General features: G+C 39.7%; 1 protein-coding gene across 2 annotated transcripts in view; it reads left to right on the top strand.

Moving 5' to 3' along the window:
• Positions 1–17,496, top strand: part of si:dkey-91m11.5 (PH_BCR_vertebrate and RhoGAP_Bcr domain-containing protein) — a 36,642-nt gene extending 19,146 nt beyond the window's left edge. Inside the window, exons 6-23 of one of the 2 annotated variants that reach the window (XM_034872374.1) lie at positions 73–133; positions 238–290; positions 387–527; positions 3,343–3,464; positions 4,205–4,370; positions 4,642–4,761; positions 5,154–5,229; positions 5,647–5,751; positions 6,370–6,444; positions 6,884–6,981; positions 7,343–7,453; positions 11,491–11,550; positions 12,327–12,436; positions 14,743–14,882; positions 15,053–15,187; positions 15,280–15,385; positions 15,895–16,054; positions 16,140–17,496. In XM_034872374.1, coding sequence (XP_034728265.1) covers positions 73–133; positions 238–290; positions 387–527; positions 3,343–3,464; positions 4,205–4,370; positions 4,642–4,761; positions 5,154–5,229; positions 5,647–5,751; positions 6,370–6,444; positions 6,884–6,981; positions 7,343–7,453; positions 11,491–11,550; positions 12,327–12,436; positions 14,743–14,882; positions 15,053–15,187; positions 15,280–15,385; positions 15,895–16,054; positions 16,140–16,229 — 1,929 coding nt within the window. In that variant the 3' untranslated portion in view covers positions 16,230–17,496. Of the gene's footprint in view, positions 1–72; positions 134–237; positions 291–386; positions 528–3,342; positions 3,465–4,204; positions 4,371–4,641; positions 4,762–5,153; positions 5,230–5,646; positions 5,752–6,369; positions 6,445–6,883; positions 6,982–7,342; positions 7,454–9,928; positions 10,563–11,490; positions 11,551–12,326; positions 12,437–14,742; positions 14,883–15,052; positions 15,188–15,279; positions 15,386–15,894; positions 16,055–16,139 lie in introns of those variants that run through there. The other variant, XM_034872375.1, reaches the window with a different exon arrangement.
• Positions 17,497–18,850: the final 1,354 nt, after the last annotated feature.

Here is an 18,850-nt window from a genome sequence, read left to right as displayed (position 1 = left end):
TTGCGCTGTGGGACAGGGATTTAATGAGGGTATTTTTTCTCACTATTTGCTTTGCTGTTATCTTTCTGCCAGAATCTCAAAGTCAAAAGCACAAAGGACTGCAAAGACCAGTTGGCTAAAAATTCACTGGAAAGTGAGTACTATGTGAAATAAATGGCAAGCCTCCACAATAATCAATAATGCTATAAGTACTTGAGCTGTGCCTAGGCCTGTTGAGCTGACTCTTCTCCTCCGCAGCTCTTCTCTACAAACCTGTGGACAGAGTGACGCGCAGCACGCTCGTTCTGCATGTGAGTCAACCTGCCAAACACAAATCTGGAGCGACATCTTGTCTGCATGAAGAGAGTTTTGAGGATTGAATTTGCCATAATTTGTGTCTATTCTAGGACCTCCTGAAGCACACACCGTACAGCCACCCGGACTATCCGCTGTTACAGGACGCCCTGCGCATCTCCCAGAACTTTCTGTCCAGTATAAATGAAGAGATCACCCCACGTAGACAGTCCATGACAGTTAAGAAGGGAGAGGTCAGTGTGGATACCCGAGTCACTTTTCATGATCCCAGGGTTATACTAATGGCTTTCTGACTCCAAAGGGATAAATAAATGTCCTCAGACCTGCTTAAACCAAATGCAAATAAAATGAGTTTTTAGTAGATAAATCAGCAAGGCTTTAACGTCCCCTCCGTATTGTCAGCTGCATTTAGACTTCTTATAAATGAGACCTAATTGAGACTAGATTTGCTAGTAATTCAACAAAACAAATTTCATCAATTGATTGTGATAAAATGTAGCACAGGCTGTTAACATTTATTTATTTACGATACATTATTCATTCACAAAGAATTATGTCCTTAAAGGTTGGATTTTCCTTCATTTTTAATTAAGGCATTAAGATCAATTTCCAAAAGCTTTTTTATTTATTTCTCTTTTTAGTCAACTTAAGCAGGGGTTCCTATACTCATGAGCTGCACTGCATGTTGCCATGGCATCAATTTAACAGAGAAGCATAAATCCTCCTTTACAGACATACCTTGACATCCATAGAGCCATGCCACTAGTGTGACTCAAACGTATAAAGAAAATTGGGCTATATGTTATGGAATAATATGTCACTAAATCAATGTTCTTGATTGACTGAACACTTGATTATATGGACTTTACTTTTACACTTTTATTTATTTGATTATGTCAATAAAACAGCAGCAATGTGTAATTCAGGCTCATACCTGCCCCTGTAAATTCTGTCATGTCTTGTCTGTTGACAGCAAAAAAAAACTCTGAGCACAAGGTGTCTGGAAGCTGCAATAAAACCGGACTGTGAGTCATATGGCTGCTGACTCATCTCAGCCTGTCTGCTTTACTGTAGTTTGGAAGGAAGTGGAGCGTAGAGGAAGCTTGTACAAACACCGGAGGAAAGGGATTGCTGTGTCGCAAACCAGGAAAACCTATTGATTACTCCCATCCTTCCCTGCCGCAGTGTCAATTCTGCTTCCCAGAAATGACCTGCAACACTCCTTATCATGTAAGCTGTCTAACCAGGCTTCTGCACTGGGTGTGTACCTACTTACCCGGGCTTCCTGACCCCTCTGTCCCCCTCCCACAACATGCATCTCAAGGCTCTGATTCAGATGACCTGACTGAGAACTTCCTCAGTTTTTCTGGGAACTGGCCCTGCCGGCCAGGGTGGGATATTAAATCAAAGAAAGTTCTTGGGAGCATGCTTTTGTAAATATAGTTTAGGAAGTCTGAAGTCCCAACAGGAGATTGAAAGATAACAAGCCAGCACATGACAATCAGTGTGAAATACGAGTTGTTTTTGTTGTTGTTGTTGTTCCTGTACTTTATCAGTTCTCGACTAAATTTGAGTGTAATTACTATGGCCATATAACCCATAAGTTTATTTAGGTTTACCTACATGCCTTGCTGCTCAACGTGTCATTACTGCTTAATAAAAACAAAAGCAGATTCCAGTGCCAGGAGGGTGTGAGGACTGCGCAGTTACATCCCTTGTTTTTCCATTGGATTATTGACTATTTGTGGTCATGTTTGTGTCAGAAAACAATGAGCGGATGTCACCCTGTCGCCTCTCTTTGAAACCAGGACAGTGCTGAACATGTTTGAGGGCCATATGTCAAGCCTTTACCCAGCCAGCACTGAACTGGAGGGTACAGAAAACAGAATAGGAAAACCATGGTGCAATGATTTCCTTGTTTTTTGTCAAACTGCGGTTAGTGTGGGTTGGCAAAGTCTCACATGGGCTGTCTCCATAGTAGACGGCCTCAGCCCAGAGGTCAAAAAGAAGAGTGGAAACTTAGATGCACGCTTCTGCAGGAAGAGCTCATGTCATCACATATGCCTCCAACCTCAGGCTGGATGGATCAACAGTGATTAGAGGACACAAACATCCATTATATGTGTATTGCTAAATGATTGATAACACAAAAATTGACAAGACTAAAAGTCTACAGCCACACTAGCCGCTGTGTGAGGTTGTATTGTAACCACAGTGGTGATTTAAACTAAATGCTAATGTAAGGATGCTAACATGCATCATGAGTGGGCGATCTGCTGACTCATCAAAAATGATTTATTGTTTTGTATTTATTGTTTATTTTTATGTTTTTGTTTACTTCCTCTATGAGGTTTGGTGGCATTCATCCGACAGCAGTTGCAGTACCACAGGCTGTAAAATAACTAACACAAAGTATAAACATCAGCTCACAATCATTGTTTGTGAACCCCAAATTAGATCCTTTCAAACTGAGCTGTAAAAGTTAAATTAGAAACGTTACTTTCAGTTACTTTCAGTATTTCAGCTATTTCCTTTTGGTGCAGTACAACGTGGTTGAAAGCAGCTGAAAACTATAGTGCGAAGTTTCTGTCGCCACCATGAGGTATTCTAAGTAATGACAACAACATTATCAGCGCATCCACATGAAGCAAGCCTTAACCCCATTTTCCACCAGGTTTCAGTGCTGGATATGCCACCAGTGGCGCCCCAGCGCATTCCAGAAGCGTGCGTGAAGCAGCTTTGCGCTTCTCTAAAGAAACACGGCAGGTCTAGGACTGCTACATTATGTGAACACTGCCATAAGAAGAATTACAGAGCAAGTTTTGTGGAGCTGATAGGCTTAACTAGCTTTCTATCAACTCATTTGGCAATGGCTTGAGTGTTCTAATGGATAGAATGCTTCAATCCTTACTCACAGTTCTATTAGGCCAAACTACTGAAAAATTAAGATCATTCCAAGCATGCATGCTGTATTTATATCTGGGTTCATTTGAGGCAAACAAGAGTTATTTACTATGAGTGACATAATTTCTCATTTTCTTTGGGCAGAACCGTCAGCTGCTCAGGGATCGCTTCATGGTGGAGCTGGTCGAAGGTTCCAGGAAACTCCGTCACGTCTTCCTTTTCACCGACCTGCTGCTGTGCACTAAGCTGAAGAAACAGGCTGCGGGGTGAGTCCGGGTCGGCGTCCATTAGAGATCCAAGCTAGTAGACCTGGAAGATTCACCGTTCAAATCCCTGTTGGGGAATAAGAGCCGCGTGCGGATATTAAACTTGCCGCACGAACAACTTGCTAATGTAAATTTTGCTCTGCTTAAAAATAGAACAGTTTCATTGTTTCAGTGCAAGATAAAGATGATAATTTTTCCATTGGTTTCTTAAATGTGTTTGCAAGCTTGTGGGTAGTTGTGCTGTTGGTTTTAACGCTGCTTACAAACCAGTAGTGGAACAAGTATTCAGATCCTACCACATTTTTAAAATACTCTGTAAAGTAAAAATCCTGCGTTTAAAATGTTAGTAAAAGTCTAAAAACTATCATATCATATTTCTCTCTGAAATAAGTAGAGTAGAAGTAGAAAGCGGCATTAAAAGAAAAGATTCAAGTAAAGTAAAACTACCTCAAATTTACGTAAGTACTTACTGATATTTCACTACTGTTAAAAAAACATTCTGGTTAAAAAAAAAAAAAAAAAAGACAATTACTGGGTGATAAAGAAAGTGTTAATGTTATTATAGTCATTATTATATTAACACTAATAACAAGTTACTATTGCAGTGCTTTTCATGGTACTCAAAGACACTTTACAATAAAACCAGCGCATTAAGAACAGGTTAAACAATAACACCAACACATAAAAAAAGCATATTAAAACATAAATCCAATACGTACACACATCTTGTCCTCCAACAGAAAAGGACAGCAGTACGACTGTAAGTGGTACATCCCACTGGCCGACCTGACCTTCCAGACCATCGAGGACTGTGAGTCCACCCCCATCCCTCTGGTCCAGGATGAGGAGGTTGACGCCATTAAGATCAAAATCTCCCAGATCAAGAATGAGATCCAAAGAGAGAAGGTGAGCTTACACCGATGGCCAACACACCTACACACATTAAAACCTCACCAGCACAAAATACAAGAAAAACATGACAGAATGTAATTGTTATGATTTATTAGTATGCATACTCCTACACTGTAGAATTGTTGACAGCTTTTTACCAAAGTCTGAAGACAAAAACTGAAAAATAAAATAAAATGAGGAACTTAAAGATTAGCACAAATGAATTGAATAAATGTCTGGACAGCATGTCCTGCATCACATTAACATTGGTACTGTTCATGTGTAGAGAACCACCAAAGGACCCAAGGTGATCGAGCGACTGAGGAAGAAGTTATCAGAACAAGAGTCTCTGCTGCTTCTCATGTCCCCCAACATGGCGTTCAGAGTGGCCAACAGAAACGGAAAGGTAATTCAGGGGTCCTTAAGAAGGTTCCAAAATGAGGGAAATTAAACACTTTTGAAATTCATGATAAATATCTATGGGAGGGGCGGCCTCTATCTCACCCAGTAAGAGCATATGCCTCATGTAGGCTGAGTCCTGCAGTGTCCCGGTTTTGAATCCGACCTGCTGCCCTTTGCTGCGTGTCATCCCCATCTCTCTCCCCCTTTCATGTCTATCCACTATAATATAGGAAAAAAAAACCCAAATAATCCTAAAATATATATTTATATCTTTGGGAATATTCTGTACTTTCAATAAACTACTTCTTTATCTGGTTTCTGCTGCCATCTGCTGTTCACAAGCATTAAATAATTAGTTTGATAAAATACAGCATATCTTCCTTTTTCTACTGTCAGGGTTTCACCTTTCTCATCTCCTCTGACTATGAGCGTGCCGAGTGGAGGGAGATCGTTCGCGAGCAGCAGAAGAAGTGTGAGTTTTCCGGGCACTTTCATTAAGAAAACAGTTATAATATGTCATACCTATTATAGGGGTGGGTGAAAAAATGGATACAGCGTAGTAGGGAGATATTTTCCGTGGCGGTACTGTGGCAAAACTGTCAATACACAGACGCCAAGTATCAATCAAATGTGTTGGTCAGTTTGTCTGCTTGGCTTTATCTTTTTAGATAAAACAGGTAATAAATTGCAATATATTGCAGAATATTGGAATAGGTTTAAAATTGAAATAATATCGTATTGTGACATAAGTATCGTGATAGTATCGTATCATGAGGCCTCTGTGATTCCCAGCCCTAATTATTATTATATGTATATATTATATTATGTCATGTTTATAATAATGTCATATGTGTGACTTCATTAACCCTGACCTGACTGTTTCCCGCAGGCTTTAAAAGCTTGTCCTTGAGCTCTCTGGAGTTGCAGATGCTTACTAACTCATGTGTGAAACTTCAGACTGTTCACACGATTCCAATGACCATGAATAAGGAAGGTAAGGATCACTGTGTCTTTTTAGCATTTAATATAGATGTGAACCACCTGTCTTGTTCAATTCCACCAGTATTGAAACTTTCTTTTTGAGACATTTGAGTTTCTTTTAGCCAAATTGCCCTAAAATAACTGAATAAAGTTGGCTTGAAGCCTAGGTTTAGCACAGCATTGGTTGATAACTTATATTTATGCTTTACAAAGGCAAAGGCAAGCCAAGGAAGACAACAGGTGTGATTATGTGCTAATGTGTTAAATAATAAGAAATTAATTTAAAAACCGTATCCTGACAAGACTTTGACAAGAACACGTCTGTGATTACCCATCAACAAATGTTGCGCTGATCTTAACCATTATTTTTATTATTTCTGCTTTTTTTTAATCAAATATTATGTATAATGTCATATAAATTAGGTTCATTGACAATGATTCCCAAAAAGAAATGTAGAACGAGTTGCCCAAGAAGGTATAATTCATGATTGTGTATAATTGTATGCTTTGTAAACAAGAAACGGAGGAGAAAAACGGTGGCATGGTCGACAGGAAGACAACATGAGGGTTAATAGACCTACAGTTTTGTATTTTATCTTAATCTCTATAATCTGAACGCTGCCCTCCACAGATGATGAATCTCCCGGTTTGTACGGCTTCCTGAATGTCATTGTCCACTCCGCATCAGGACTGAAACACAGCTTAAGTAAGTGGCTTTTATTGTCCTGTTTTTGACTAGCCATCTTCTCACTGATTGTTCTGCAGGTTGCACGTGATGTCACATCATTCCTTGTGTCGACCTTGAGTCATCTGCCTGCCCCCGCCCCCCTCTTTATCTGTGGCAGTCAGCTGGATGGGCGCCTTTAAATATGTCTTTGGCCTCTCAAATCATTGCCTGCTGAAACTCAACTTTGTGCTTTCTGTTTACTAAACTTAGTCACGCAATAGTCAGTGGCATGTTTCAACCAGTGGGGATTCCGCCCCTCTTAGTTCTTAGTTCCACAGTAACATTAGAACTGTACTGGCCAGAGAGAGAGCTCCTGCAGCGGCGGAGACTTGGACAGTACATGGCCGGGACATGTCTCAACTATCAGTCTTTAGTTTCATTTTGATTAAACCCTTATGCTTATGCTTGTGCCCACTAGATCTTTACTGCTCCCTGGAGGTGGATTCCTTCGGCTACTTTGTCAACAAAGCCAAAACACGTGTGTACAGAGACTCTACAGAGCCCAACTGGAACGAGGTGAGAGTGCAAATCAGGGTTTAGAAAGTGAATGGGTGAGATCCAGCTTCAGTATTTACGGGTGTGTGTCTTTAAAGACAAGAAATAAAAGACTGTTTCCCCTAGACATGATAAACTGTAAGAAATGTCGGGCTGTCACATTTTTGTGAATTAATCAATTAGTTGATTTAATTGTGCGCTTTGAGTGGTAGTATAGAACAATGTAAAAGACCTCCATTTACCATCTGTAAAACTACGTTTCTCCACAAAGACTGATGCAAGCGTGAAAAAAAGAAGAAAAAAAAAGACCATTGACTAAGAAGGGCAAGCCCTAATGAAATTGAAGTTGTTTAAACGTGTCTTTGCTCTCTTTCTGTGCAAGGAGTTTGAGATTGAACTGGAGGGATCTCAAACTTTGAGGCTGCTCTGCTATGAGAAGTGCAAAGAGGACGGAGAGATCACAGACAAGATCCTGGCAAAAGGACAAATCAAGGTACGGACAAATTAGGGCAGACCTGGGTCAGATGATTTAGCAAATCATTGCTAGTGTTGTTGGGGATTACCTGGGAGGTCACTCACCGCTTACTCCAAAAACAAAGAAAAGCTGCGTTGTATTTATCAGGTGAACAACGTATACCCTCCCTTCATCCAGGGAGCTTCTCCAGCAAAAGGTCCACAGGGTGGCTTGCACTGGCAACATGGCGGGAGGGTGGGCGCAGAGACGGGCTCACCCATGCTTTGAACTCGTGCTCTGAACGGTACCAGAGTGAAATTACACCAGGTTTAAGTGCGAGGTAAGGAGACGCTCGGCGCTCCATCCAAAATCCTCCTGCTGGCGTTCTCTGCAGCCAACCTGTAGTCTCCCCTCCAGTTTCCAGTCATTATGTTTTCATATTCTGACTGTACCTTTATATTTAAGTACAATTAGTGTATTTCCCAAAATGCCAAACTATTCCTTTAATGCCAGTCACAGAAAAGTATACTGTAAAGTAAGTACATTGACTTTTTTTAAACATTCTTGCAACTTTCTAAACCTTCTGGCACAATATACAAAATATTTACCTCAAATACATCATGATATATTCCATATGGCAGAAAAATTAACTAACAAGAAGAGCAGTGGGAGAGCGCAGACTTCCGCTAATGCATTCTCTATCTCCTAATGTTAATGCAGTGTAAATTTTCCCACTTGATAACTATTTTTCCTGGTTATTTCAAAACCACATGAATGCAGCACAAATGCTTTATCCTGCATTGTTAACAAAGTTAAAAAATATTTGCCCCGTGAATTGGATCCTCCCCAAATTATAATGGGTTCTTCCGTGGCCCATGCTCCCACCCTTCCACCAGATTTCATGAAAAATCTGGCCAGTAGTTTTTCTGTAATTCTGCTAACAGACAAACCAACCAACCAACCAACAAACCGAACTAAAAACACAACCTCCTTGTCGGGGTAAAAGTTAATATTTACAGACTCTTTACTGACGCAAAATCGATATAGTTCCACTGACACTGATAGGAAAAACAATGGTTGCGTATTTGGTCTGAACTTTCTACCTTAATTGATTCCTATAATTCCACAGTGGTAAGTTATCTGCGTTGCTGACCACAGGACCTTTTGGGGCTAATCCTGCCCCTTAGCTGTTGAAAAAGCAGTGAGCCATTAGGTTGCAGGGGGTTGGCAGGCTCTCTTCAGCCTGACCCTTGAAAGGGTGATGTGACAGAGGGCAGATTAGTCTTTGAGTTGACCAAATGTACAGCTCCAAAATACAACAGAGACAGAGAAACAGAACGCTCTTTGATCAGCCACTAAAGGGATTCCCCCAGCTGAACAACTGGGGCCAAACACTGCCCAGTTTCAGTCGATACTCGCCATGTTACCCAGGAGCCAACAGCCTGGAGATAGGATATCTATCAGGTATTGAAGTTACAACCTGTGGTGTCATGTCGGCTTATCTTCTTGCTTTGATGATGTCTACTCTACATCAATGGTATGGAGACAGTTTTTAACCTTTTCAAACTGACTGAGTGGGCTTACGGAATGGAAAGGAATGATAATATGACACAACAAATTAGTATTAAATTTAAGGGATTTGGATTTCGAGGATTTGTAACCCTTTGTGCGAACTGCAAAATGAACATTGTGTGTGTGTGTGTGTGTGTGTGTGTGTGTGTGTGTGTCTCAGGGCTTCACAATACATCACTTCTTTATCGTCATCGTAATATCAACTAGCGCAATAAACATATCGCGAAAGGCTGGGACACCTTGCGGAAGACACTCCGAGATTTTGTGGTAGTTAGAAAATATCAGTAGAAAACTTCATAACGTTTTCTGTCATTCTTTTTTTAGTGGTGCCTTTTATAATTAATTCAATGTTTAATTTGTTCAAAAGAATGTTGGCAAATTTCCTTTAATTTATTTTAAATTCAACATGGAATTTGTTGAATTTGAGCAGAATACTGAAAGCAGTAGAAATGCAGAACTGAGTACACTTCAGTATCTGTTTATTAATTGTGAGTAATATATAATACGTTATCATATTTTCCTTATATCGTGCAGCCCATATATATATATATATATATATATATATATATATATATATATATATATATATATACAGAATATACATTTCAAAACTAAAAATATATTTCTTTGCCAATTTTGGTCTGACAAATTCAGTTACAAAGAGATGTGAAAGCTGGAAAATCAACAATTAATATAGGATTATAGATTTTAATAAATAATATTGAATAACCTTTCTTACCAGTTTTACCATTTCAAGAAATAGTATTGTGTTGGCTGAGACAGGACCTCAAGGACCTGCTCTGTGGGAAAAGAAGATGAAAAGTAACAGAAGATAGAAAATGTTTTTGGGAAAGGTACCAGTTAATGTAAGGACTATATCATGGATTTGAATAGTAAATATTGATCCAGATATGGGAAGTCAAGCCTGATTTTTAAATGTCTCTAGCACTAATCAGCTATTTGCTCGAGAGGCCCGTGTTAAGGTTACCTGAAACTGTAGTTTACCTCCTCTTCACAGCAGCAGGCATGAGCTTGTTGGTAATCAGGGTAGGAGGGGATTCTCAGGAGTTAATCCCTCAAATCCATCTGGGAAGTGGAACAACACAAGGCAAGCGTGGTCGGCGGGCTTGCTTGGCTTTGTTCTTTTTCTGGCTCTCAATGGAATGAAAAGATCTGGGGCATAACAATGCTGGGACATTAAGAGAACAGAAAGTCTCGTAAAGATTCAGCTGGGCTGCATTCAAGAAGATAATCTCCATTCTCCAAGGCGATGTGATCGGTGGCTGGTTGTTCAGGGAAGAAGAACCTGCTGCGCTCGTTAGTGCCTCCGTGGTTTAGAAAACAGCCCTTGTTTCTTTGTTTGTGTGCCATTAGCCAGTGAAAGTAAAATTTAGGAGTAGAAAGAGAGTAGAGGCTCATGCCAGAAAAAATGAGTGAGAGTAATCCTAACGAGGAGGGGAGTGTGGATCAGGCTGGCATCTGTGTAGATGAAGAGGGAGACACAGCTACAAGAAAAGTCCCGGGTACAGGGGCCCGTCTGTGGGAGCGAGTCCGCAGCAGCCTGATCAAACCAAAGGTAAAGACATGGACAGCGAGCTGTGGACATACCTTTATGGGATGTTGTTGTAAGGGATGCCTTCATGTATATTTAAGGCCAAACATGTTTTAGCTTTCTCTTATTTTCTGGTTATGAAAAAACTAGAACATTTTGAGTTATCAGGGTGTCCCCTAAAAGGCTTTAATTCACTGAACTATTGTGTTCTAGGTCTTAAATTATTTTAAACAGGTCTTAATTTTACTACATCCATGACACGCTACCTCTAATGCTGAGAGCAACATGCGACTTATATTGCAGCCAATCAGCTTTCAGCAAGTCTCTTTCTGATTGTACCACAGACATAAAACAGTTTACATTCTTAAGCTATGTGGAAGTGCAGGTCTGGCGATACTTGGCTTGAAAGAAAAACTGAATTTAGGGCTCAGTTGATGTTATGATAAAGCTCTCAAATTCCATTCATAGTGGTCTTAAAAAGGTCTTTAAAAGTCTTAAATTTGACTTGGTGAAACTTGCAGAAACTCTTGTTATACACTGTTGGGATTTATTTCTGTTGGGATCAATCCCTTTGAGATTTAGAAGTTAGCATGGCACCCCCTGTGATTGTCATCTTTCTATTAAAAAGTATTACATAAGAAAATTGATTTTCACTTAACAAAGTTATCTGAGATTTGATGATTGCTTGGGTGAAAGAACATCTGCCTTCATGGACGGCCACAGTAGTGATGTTATCGCATTCCTCATGCCTGATGACTGTAAATACAGGCTGGCGGCGTGGTATTAGTCAGATGACTAAGATAGATCACTGACACTACTTGGCCAGGTGGAGTTTATGTTAAGGCAGCAGGTAATACTCTATTACCTGGCACACTATTCCCTGTTTATTAACTCTAAAGAGAATCCTTATTAAAAATGAAGTGAAACTCTAAATACATTTTTCTTTCTTTAGCTGGATCCTCAGACATTGCAAAATAAAGACTGGCAGAGGACCGTCATCGCCATGAATGGGGTAAGTGTTTTTAAGCATCCCGGTAAAAGGTTTTTTTTTTAAAAAAAAGTTAAGAAGAAAGATAAGGGAAAGCTAAATGATGACATTTAACAACTGGCTCTCCATTTTTGCACCAATTAAAAATAATAATAATTTATTGATTTATTGATTTATAACCAATAAAAAGTCCTTTCAATAATTTAATAGAAAATTTCAACTTTCACTTTGTTTTTTAAATGCTATAAAATTGAATAAGACGCAAAATGATTGAAAGTAGAGCTTTGTACTTGCCAAAGAGCGTTGTATTGGAATCAATCATGTTAATTTGAGTAATTAACAAGAATATTGATATAGTAAACAGTCAATTTGACCAGAGGACAACATGAGGGTTAAAATGAGACTATGTAACTTGTAACCATGGAACTTTTGTGAAACAAGGAATAACAACATAACACATTCTTCCGCTTACATATGAAAAGTGGGAGAAAAGCAATAAAACACACTGTTGTTAAACAACATTTAGTACACTAGAGTTTTGCCATTATAGTCTTAATTAGTCTGGAATGAATAGTAGCTTATTTAAGCAAACTTTTAGATAGCTATTGTTGTGAAAACAACATTACAGTCAGTTTGCTGACTTTTCTGTACTTGTGCTAGTCTTACACTATGTTTTAGCTTTTATAGTACCATTGTCCTGTTAATGTCACTTGTAGCCACAGTGCCTTCAGATAAAAGTTAAACATGCTAGCTTAGTTTACATAGTTGTCCAAAATAACCGGTGTCCTTTCTTGTTTCAGATTGAGGTGAAGCTTTCGATGAAGTTCACCAGCCGAGAGTTCAGTCTGAAGCGAATGCCTTCACGGAAACAGTCTGGCGTGTTTGGAGTGAAGATCAACATAGTAACTAAGTGAGTTGGTGAAGAGTGTGTAGTGTTTACGTCATGCCCATATTCCAATTTTTTATATTTTATTCAACTCAGTGAGTCAACATATGTGCTCCATTATAAAATTATATATTTTGTTCTTTTTGTTGTAGTGGCAGAATTTTGATTTGTCAATGAATGAAAATGAAAGGTTTACTGAGATGGAACAATAGGGTGTATGGGAAATGTGGTCCTTTTGAGAACCACTTGTACAAAAGCCTGGATTCCACCAGGTGTGGATGCACCATGTTCTGGCTGCGCCTTTGTTTTGTTCCATCATCCACCATGCGTCATTCCTCACGGTAGCATCTCCAAAGAGGGGCATTTTTCCTGCCCAAATTGCAGATTTTATTGTTTTTGTCATTTTTCTGGGATATTTGTGCTTCTACGATAAAATAAAGTAGTCTTCATAATTAAACAGTTTCTTTAATTCAGTTGTATACGCATATCAAAGATTTGTAGCTGTATTTTAATTCAATTTTATTTATATAGCGCCAAATCAATCTCAAATTTATTTAGTGCCAAATCACAACAACGGTTATCTCATTGCGCTGTTAAAATACTGTAGGGCTGGGCAATATGGAGAAAATAAAATATCATGATATTTTTGACCAAAAACCTCGATATCAATACCGCAACAATATTGTAGTGTTGATTATTGGTCCTTTCACAAAATCTTTACACAATGAGATTTTTGATAGATAATCATCAGTAATGTGGATATAATGACTAAGTGGGTAAAGGCTAATAATAGAACAGCTAGAACAGTCTGGTTAGATGAAAATGACATCACATAGGGGTGATCCGAGTATCCGGCTGAAACGAGTATCCGGTAGGCCTACGGATAAAGCACTTTTGCCGAGTACAAGTATTTTACGAGTAATATGAGTCAATATCCGTGCTCGGATTGAATACAACTCCTCAACTGGCCGCGCAGCGTTCTGTGATAATCACGACGCCCCCCCCCCCCCCCCCCCCCCCCCCCCCCCCCCGCCTACAAACACGCTCGGATCAATCTCACACACACACACAACATGGAGAAATACGCTCTCTCTCTCGCTCTTGCTCCCGCTCCCGCTCCGTCAGGCAGGCAGTCAATCGGGTCTGCGGATCTGTTCCGTTAACGTTTAGGGTTTCTTCAGCTTCAGGTTTGTTTTTAACGTCGGTTTACATAGTTACATAGTAAGCAGTAGATTTCTGGTGAACGTGGGTTTCAGAAATGCTGCTCGATTTAAATGCAACTCCCGTTGCGTCTCTGCCATCGGAGATTATTTTTTTTTACTGTCAGCTGCCCCCCGCCCCCTCTCTCTCTGCGTCTCTCTCTTACTCTCTCACACACACACACACACACACACACACACACACACACACTCATATACCTGGTGTGGAAATGAAAAAAATAAAAAAGAACCCCAAAAAAAAAAATCACACTGATAATAAAAAATAAAAAGTTAAAAAAGGAAAGTTATATTGAGTATGAAAACTCTTGTTCATTACATTTTACTTCATAATTGCAAAGGCATGTGTTGTATTCATTGTTGCAAAACCTTCTGTATATAGTTTGTTTGTTACCATGACAACACCATTGATCTGAAGCTTGATGCTGTCATGTAAATAGTTTTCAAATCAGCAATAAATATAACAATTTTTGATCAACTCATATCAATTGCATGCTTAAATAACCCGCACAGGTTAAAGCCCCGCACATTTCAAGAGAGCCCGACCCACTTCCGGTTTAAATTTGACCACTTTCGGTTTAGGCCCCGCCCAGTCCGAGTACGGATCCGGATACAGATAATTCATGTGGTAAACATATACAGATACAGATACAGATAATGCTGTACTCGCTCATCCCTACACATTACTGTAATGCCGTCTTTAAAACCAGGAAAAGACAACACTTATGTCATATTACAATATCATAATATCCAAAATCTAAGACAATATCTAGTCTCATATCACCATATCAATATAAAATCAATATATTGCACAGCTCTATACTGTACTGATGTGAAGTCAGCACATGAACATGGCAATTACTATGATGCTCTAGCCATTCCACTTCCTGTCCGGCCTGTGCAACACTCCCCAACAACTAGCACGTCATTTTTGCAGAGTGTAGATCCGGTTCTGGGACAGGACCTGGTAGATTTTTGGTGTAACAATACCCCACGTGGTGACATAGTACAGGCTGCATTTATTTCAACAGCGGCCTCTTGTACAACATTGATATAAAGTGTTGATAAGTAGCCCTTTTAAAATTTGCTTCTGCGTGACTATGTGCTCACTAGGCGAGAACGCTCCAAGGTTCCCCTCATTGTGAGACAGTGTGTGGAGGAAATTGAGCGACGAGGGATGGACGAGGTGGGAATCTACAGAGTGTCTGGTGTCGCAACTGATATCCAGGCACTGAAGGCTGACTTTGATTCAAGTGAGTTCAGACAAGTGTGATTTCTTAGACTGTTGGAAAGAAGAGATACTTACACTACATGTGGATCAACGGGAAAGACAGATGTCTGCATCACTCATACTTTTTTTAAAGCTCACTGTGTAGCTTTTATTCCTTAGTAATTAGTGACTGTTGACTCATCTGCCCCGCAGACAACAGAGACGTGTCTGTCATGATGAGGGAGATGGACGTAAACGCCATCGCTGGAACACTGAAGCTGTATTTCCGCGAGCTACCCGAGCCTCTTTTCACTGATGAGTTGTACCCCAACTTTGCTGGAGGCATTGGTGAGTCTGCAGTTCTTAATTTTGGCATGATTTTTGGTAGTCAGGAGGGCTTAAATGCGGTTTTCACATTCACGTGTGCTTTGGCCTTGCAGCTCTCTCTGACAGTGTGGCCAAGGAGAGCTGCATGCTCAACCTGTTGCTGTCCCTGCCAGAGCCCAATCTGGTCACCTTCGTCTTCCTGCTCGACCACCTTAAAAGGTAAAAGACCTCACAATGAATACGTTACTTGAGATATTGTGTATCTGTGTATCAGTTGTCTGTTAACCAGACATGCACGTTTTCTTAGAAAAAGTTACTTATTTTTTTCAAACACCGCCACCCTAGCCATCTCTCAAGCCAAATCTTGAATTGACGGAAATGAGAAAGTCTTTGAGAAGGTTCAGCTAAGCTTATTTATACACTAACAGAATCTTGATTTATATTTCATCAGCGTCGCCTAGTTTGACAGTTTGATGAGCAGCACTGCGTTAGAGGAACACTATTTATTGACTTCATGTAGTACTCTCAGCATAAAGAGACAATTTCAGCAAATATGACAAAAAGTTATTTTGGTTTTAACATTACCAACTATAGCTCCAACGCAAGACTAACTTATATAAAGCATGAAAAACATTCTTCCTGTTTGACTCCTGTCTGGGAAATACAATTCACATTTATGTTAGCTTATGTTGTTTTGGTTCAATTTATTTTTTGCTTTTCTCTTACAGGGTGGCTGAAAATGAGAGCATCAACAAGATGTCTCTGCACAATCTGGCCACCGTTTTTGGTCCCACTTTGCTGCGGCCTTCTGAAAAAGACAGCAAAATCTCCAACAGCTCACAGCCAATCTCCATGAACGACAGCTGGTCTCTAGAGGTCATGTCTCAGGTAAAAACTGTGCCAGGATAGTGAGAAGTGGGGCAGTGACATTTGGACTGTGGGTCTGATCACCTTTTCTCTGTCTGTATTGTAGGTGCAAGTCCTTCTCTACTTCCTTCAGCTGGAGAGCATTCCAACACCTGACAGCAAACGTCAAAGCCTTCTCTTCTCTACCGAAGTATAAGAAAATCATGCAATTGTCTGTAAATGTTCTGTTCAGAGGCAGAATGTCTGCTGCCTAATGAGGTGGATGCTGCTGAGCAGCCGTGACTCGGAGGATGCTTTATTTAGCCACTAGGTGGAACCATCATTGCATTGTAAACTGTTAAAGAGCCCATACCCAAAGCCTTTCCTTTCAGAGATGTGATGAACATGTATGTTCTGTTTATTTACAAGCTTGCCTGCTGTGTCAGTAAAAGACATACCATTATGATGTATAGACATTTTTTTATTTAATTTAAATATCAAGGAGCATTATTTACTGTACTTTGGTATTTTACACTGCCCTGTTCTGTCACTGTGCACATCAGCTCTGTATTCACAGACAGGGATTTGTGCTGGATTTGGATTTTGTAAGATTTATTTCTGTAATTGATACTAGATGAATGGACATATATTTTTCATGTTTGTTTTCCCCCAGAAACGTTTGTCTTTTGGTTGAGAGCTCACCTGTGCCAATGCGTCCTTGCTGATGATGACCAATAGCACATTTCAGTTACCCTAATGTTTACACACACTCTTAATTTGTACAGAATTTAACAAGTATGAGACTGAAATCTAGAGTTTACGCACAGCAACATGCAGGCATGTTGACATACCCATTTGAAGTTTGTGCTATACAATTTGTATGGTTCTTCTGGTGGTGTCCGAGCCAACGTTTATGTAGATGTGAGTGCTTTTTTTTTGGAAGTGGTACAGAGACGTGAAAGGCAAATCATTCCAGGAGGATTAGGCGAGACCTAATCCTTCCACCCATGGAATGTATACTGTCCTGTGTAGAATTTCAAATCACAGTTGTCTTTTGTCCATATTTCATATGTTTTGTGTCCACATTGTTTTTTTCTGTTCATGTTGTTTCTTCCAGCATTCCTTTTCTTTAGTCTACCTATATAGGACAAAACCACACTGCTGTAGTAATAAGAGCACCATCTCAAACACCAAATGTTCCCTAGTGGGGCCCTTGAAGCATAGTGATTCACTCATATCCAATTTCTCCTGGCTTATTCATAAGTTTATCATAGACATAGCTAGTATTACTTACTGAAAATACACTGTGTTCTTGCATTCATATTTTTTTCACAAATCACTACAAGTAGTCAAACACTTGTTAGCACAGACTATAACCTTTTGACATGTGATTTATGTAAAATAAGCAATAACTCTTATTGATTCTTAGGATGAGACTAGTGGGGAGTGTATGTATGATTTATGTAAATAAACACTTGGTAACAATAATCTTGCAGTGGGTCATTTCTTAGTATGAGATAAAAAAAAACTTAGACTAAAAGTGTAATCTCTTACACAACTCTGCTTTAATATATCTAGGCTCAGCAATGTTTCCGCCCTCTAAAATAAATATTTACTCCAATTGTACTGCAGTAGTAGTAGTATTGTTGTTTGCCATGCAGGTGGCCATACCCCCTGGTCCCCCTGCTGTCAGCAATGGCATCTTACTGTCCTATCTACCTAGGCGCCTAGTCATTAATGGGCCAGGGGGGCACTGGCCTGGCCACTTAACTCAATGGCCCGTCCAGCCATCAAAATACATCTTATTATTAAAAATGTTCAAACGTATGTAAAGAAATAGTAACAGAACTAGTTGCGTATGTTTAATGTGTCTTCTCTTCTGATTAGCTGGCTGGCTTTTCCAATGTACCTTGGTGGAGGTGTTAAGCGACGTACTGTTACAAGTTACTGCGACAACAATGGCTTCACTTTAAAGTGGTGTGTACGGTTGGAGAAAGAGAGAGAGAGAAAAAAGAGGGGGGAGGATGGCAAGTCTTGCACTGAGTGACCTGGTCTGGAAGAAGAACGGTTCCGACCTATTGAGAAGGAAGAGGTTTCAGTATTAGTGTTTGGTATTCAGTTTCTGAACGGTGTAGGCACAAGCCAACAGTTTGGTGACGTCGTCTGAGCCTTAAATTATTTTTAATTCGTCACGGTAATACCGTATATACCGCGGTAAAATAGGGAGGTTTGACGGTATCAAAATTTGGATACCGCCTAACTTTAGTGGTATGGACAGTTTTCTTGGATGGAATAGAGTGTAAATATGGACAAGATTTTGTGCAGCATGTGCAGACATTTCCCCAGCGGAGCTGACAGCCCATCAGGGAGAGAGGAGTTTGAGTGCTGGTCTTCACAGCGGTAACATTGAGTAGGCTGTTTTACGCTTCCCTACAGCTTTGTTGCTTCAGGATTATGGTCAGATCATGAGCAGCAAATGCGCCAGGAGCAGTAAAAGAAAAATCAAACAATGAGAACTTCCAGCAATGTTTGAATTATAAAAGATAGGCTATAATTAAAAATGGCCAGCAAAGCATAGACAGTGTATCAAGTCTACGGCAGTGACTGGGATCAAAGAAACTAAAAACTACGTCACTCACAGATCAGTTATCTTCTTATTTAATGTGGGCAAAACACAAACGCATTTCAGCTAGAAGCCATCATCAGTGTTTATGATTTCTTACTAAACTGAAATCGTTGCCTAGTACTTGTACCTGTGTAATGACAACAAAGTTGAATCTAATCTAATCTAATCTAATCTAAATGAAAAGGTGATTAGGTTACTTAAATAATTAAAAT

This window comes from Etheostoma cragini, chromosome 5 (assembly GCF_013103735.1).
Source record: "Etheostoma cragini isolate CJK2018 chromosome 5, CSU_Ecrag_1.0, whole genome shotgun sequence".
Taxonomy (NCBI): Eukaryota; Metazoa; Chordata; class Actinopteri; order Perciformes; family Percidae; genus Etheostoma; species Etheostoma cragini.
The sequence above is the reverse complement of the archived record's forward strand: the minus strand, read 5'-3'. Positions and strand labels throughout refer to the sequence as shown.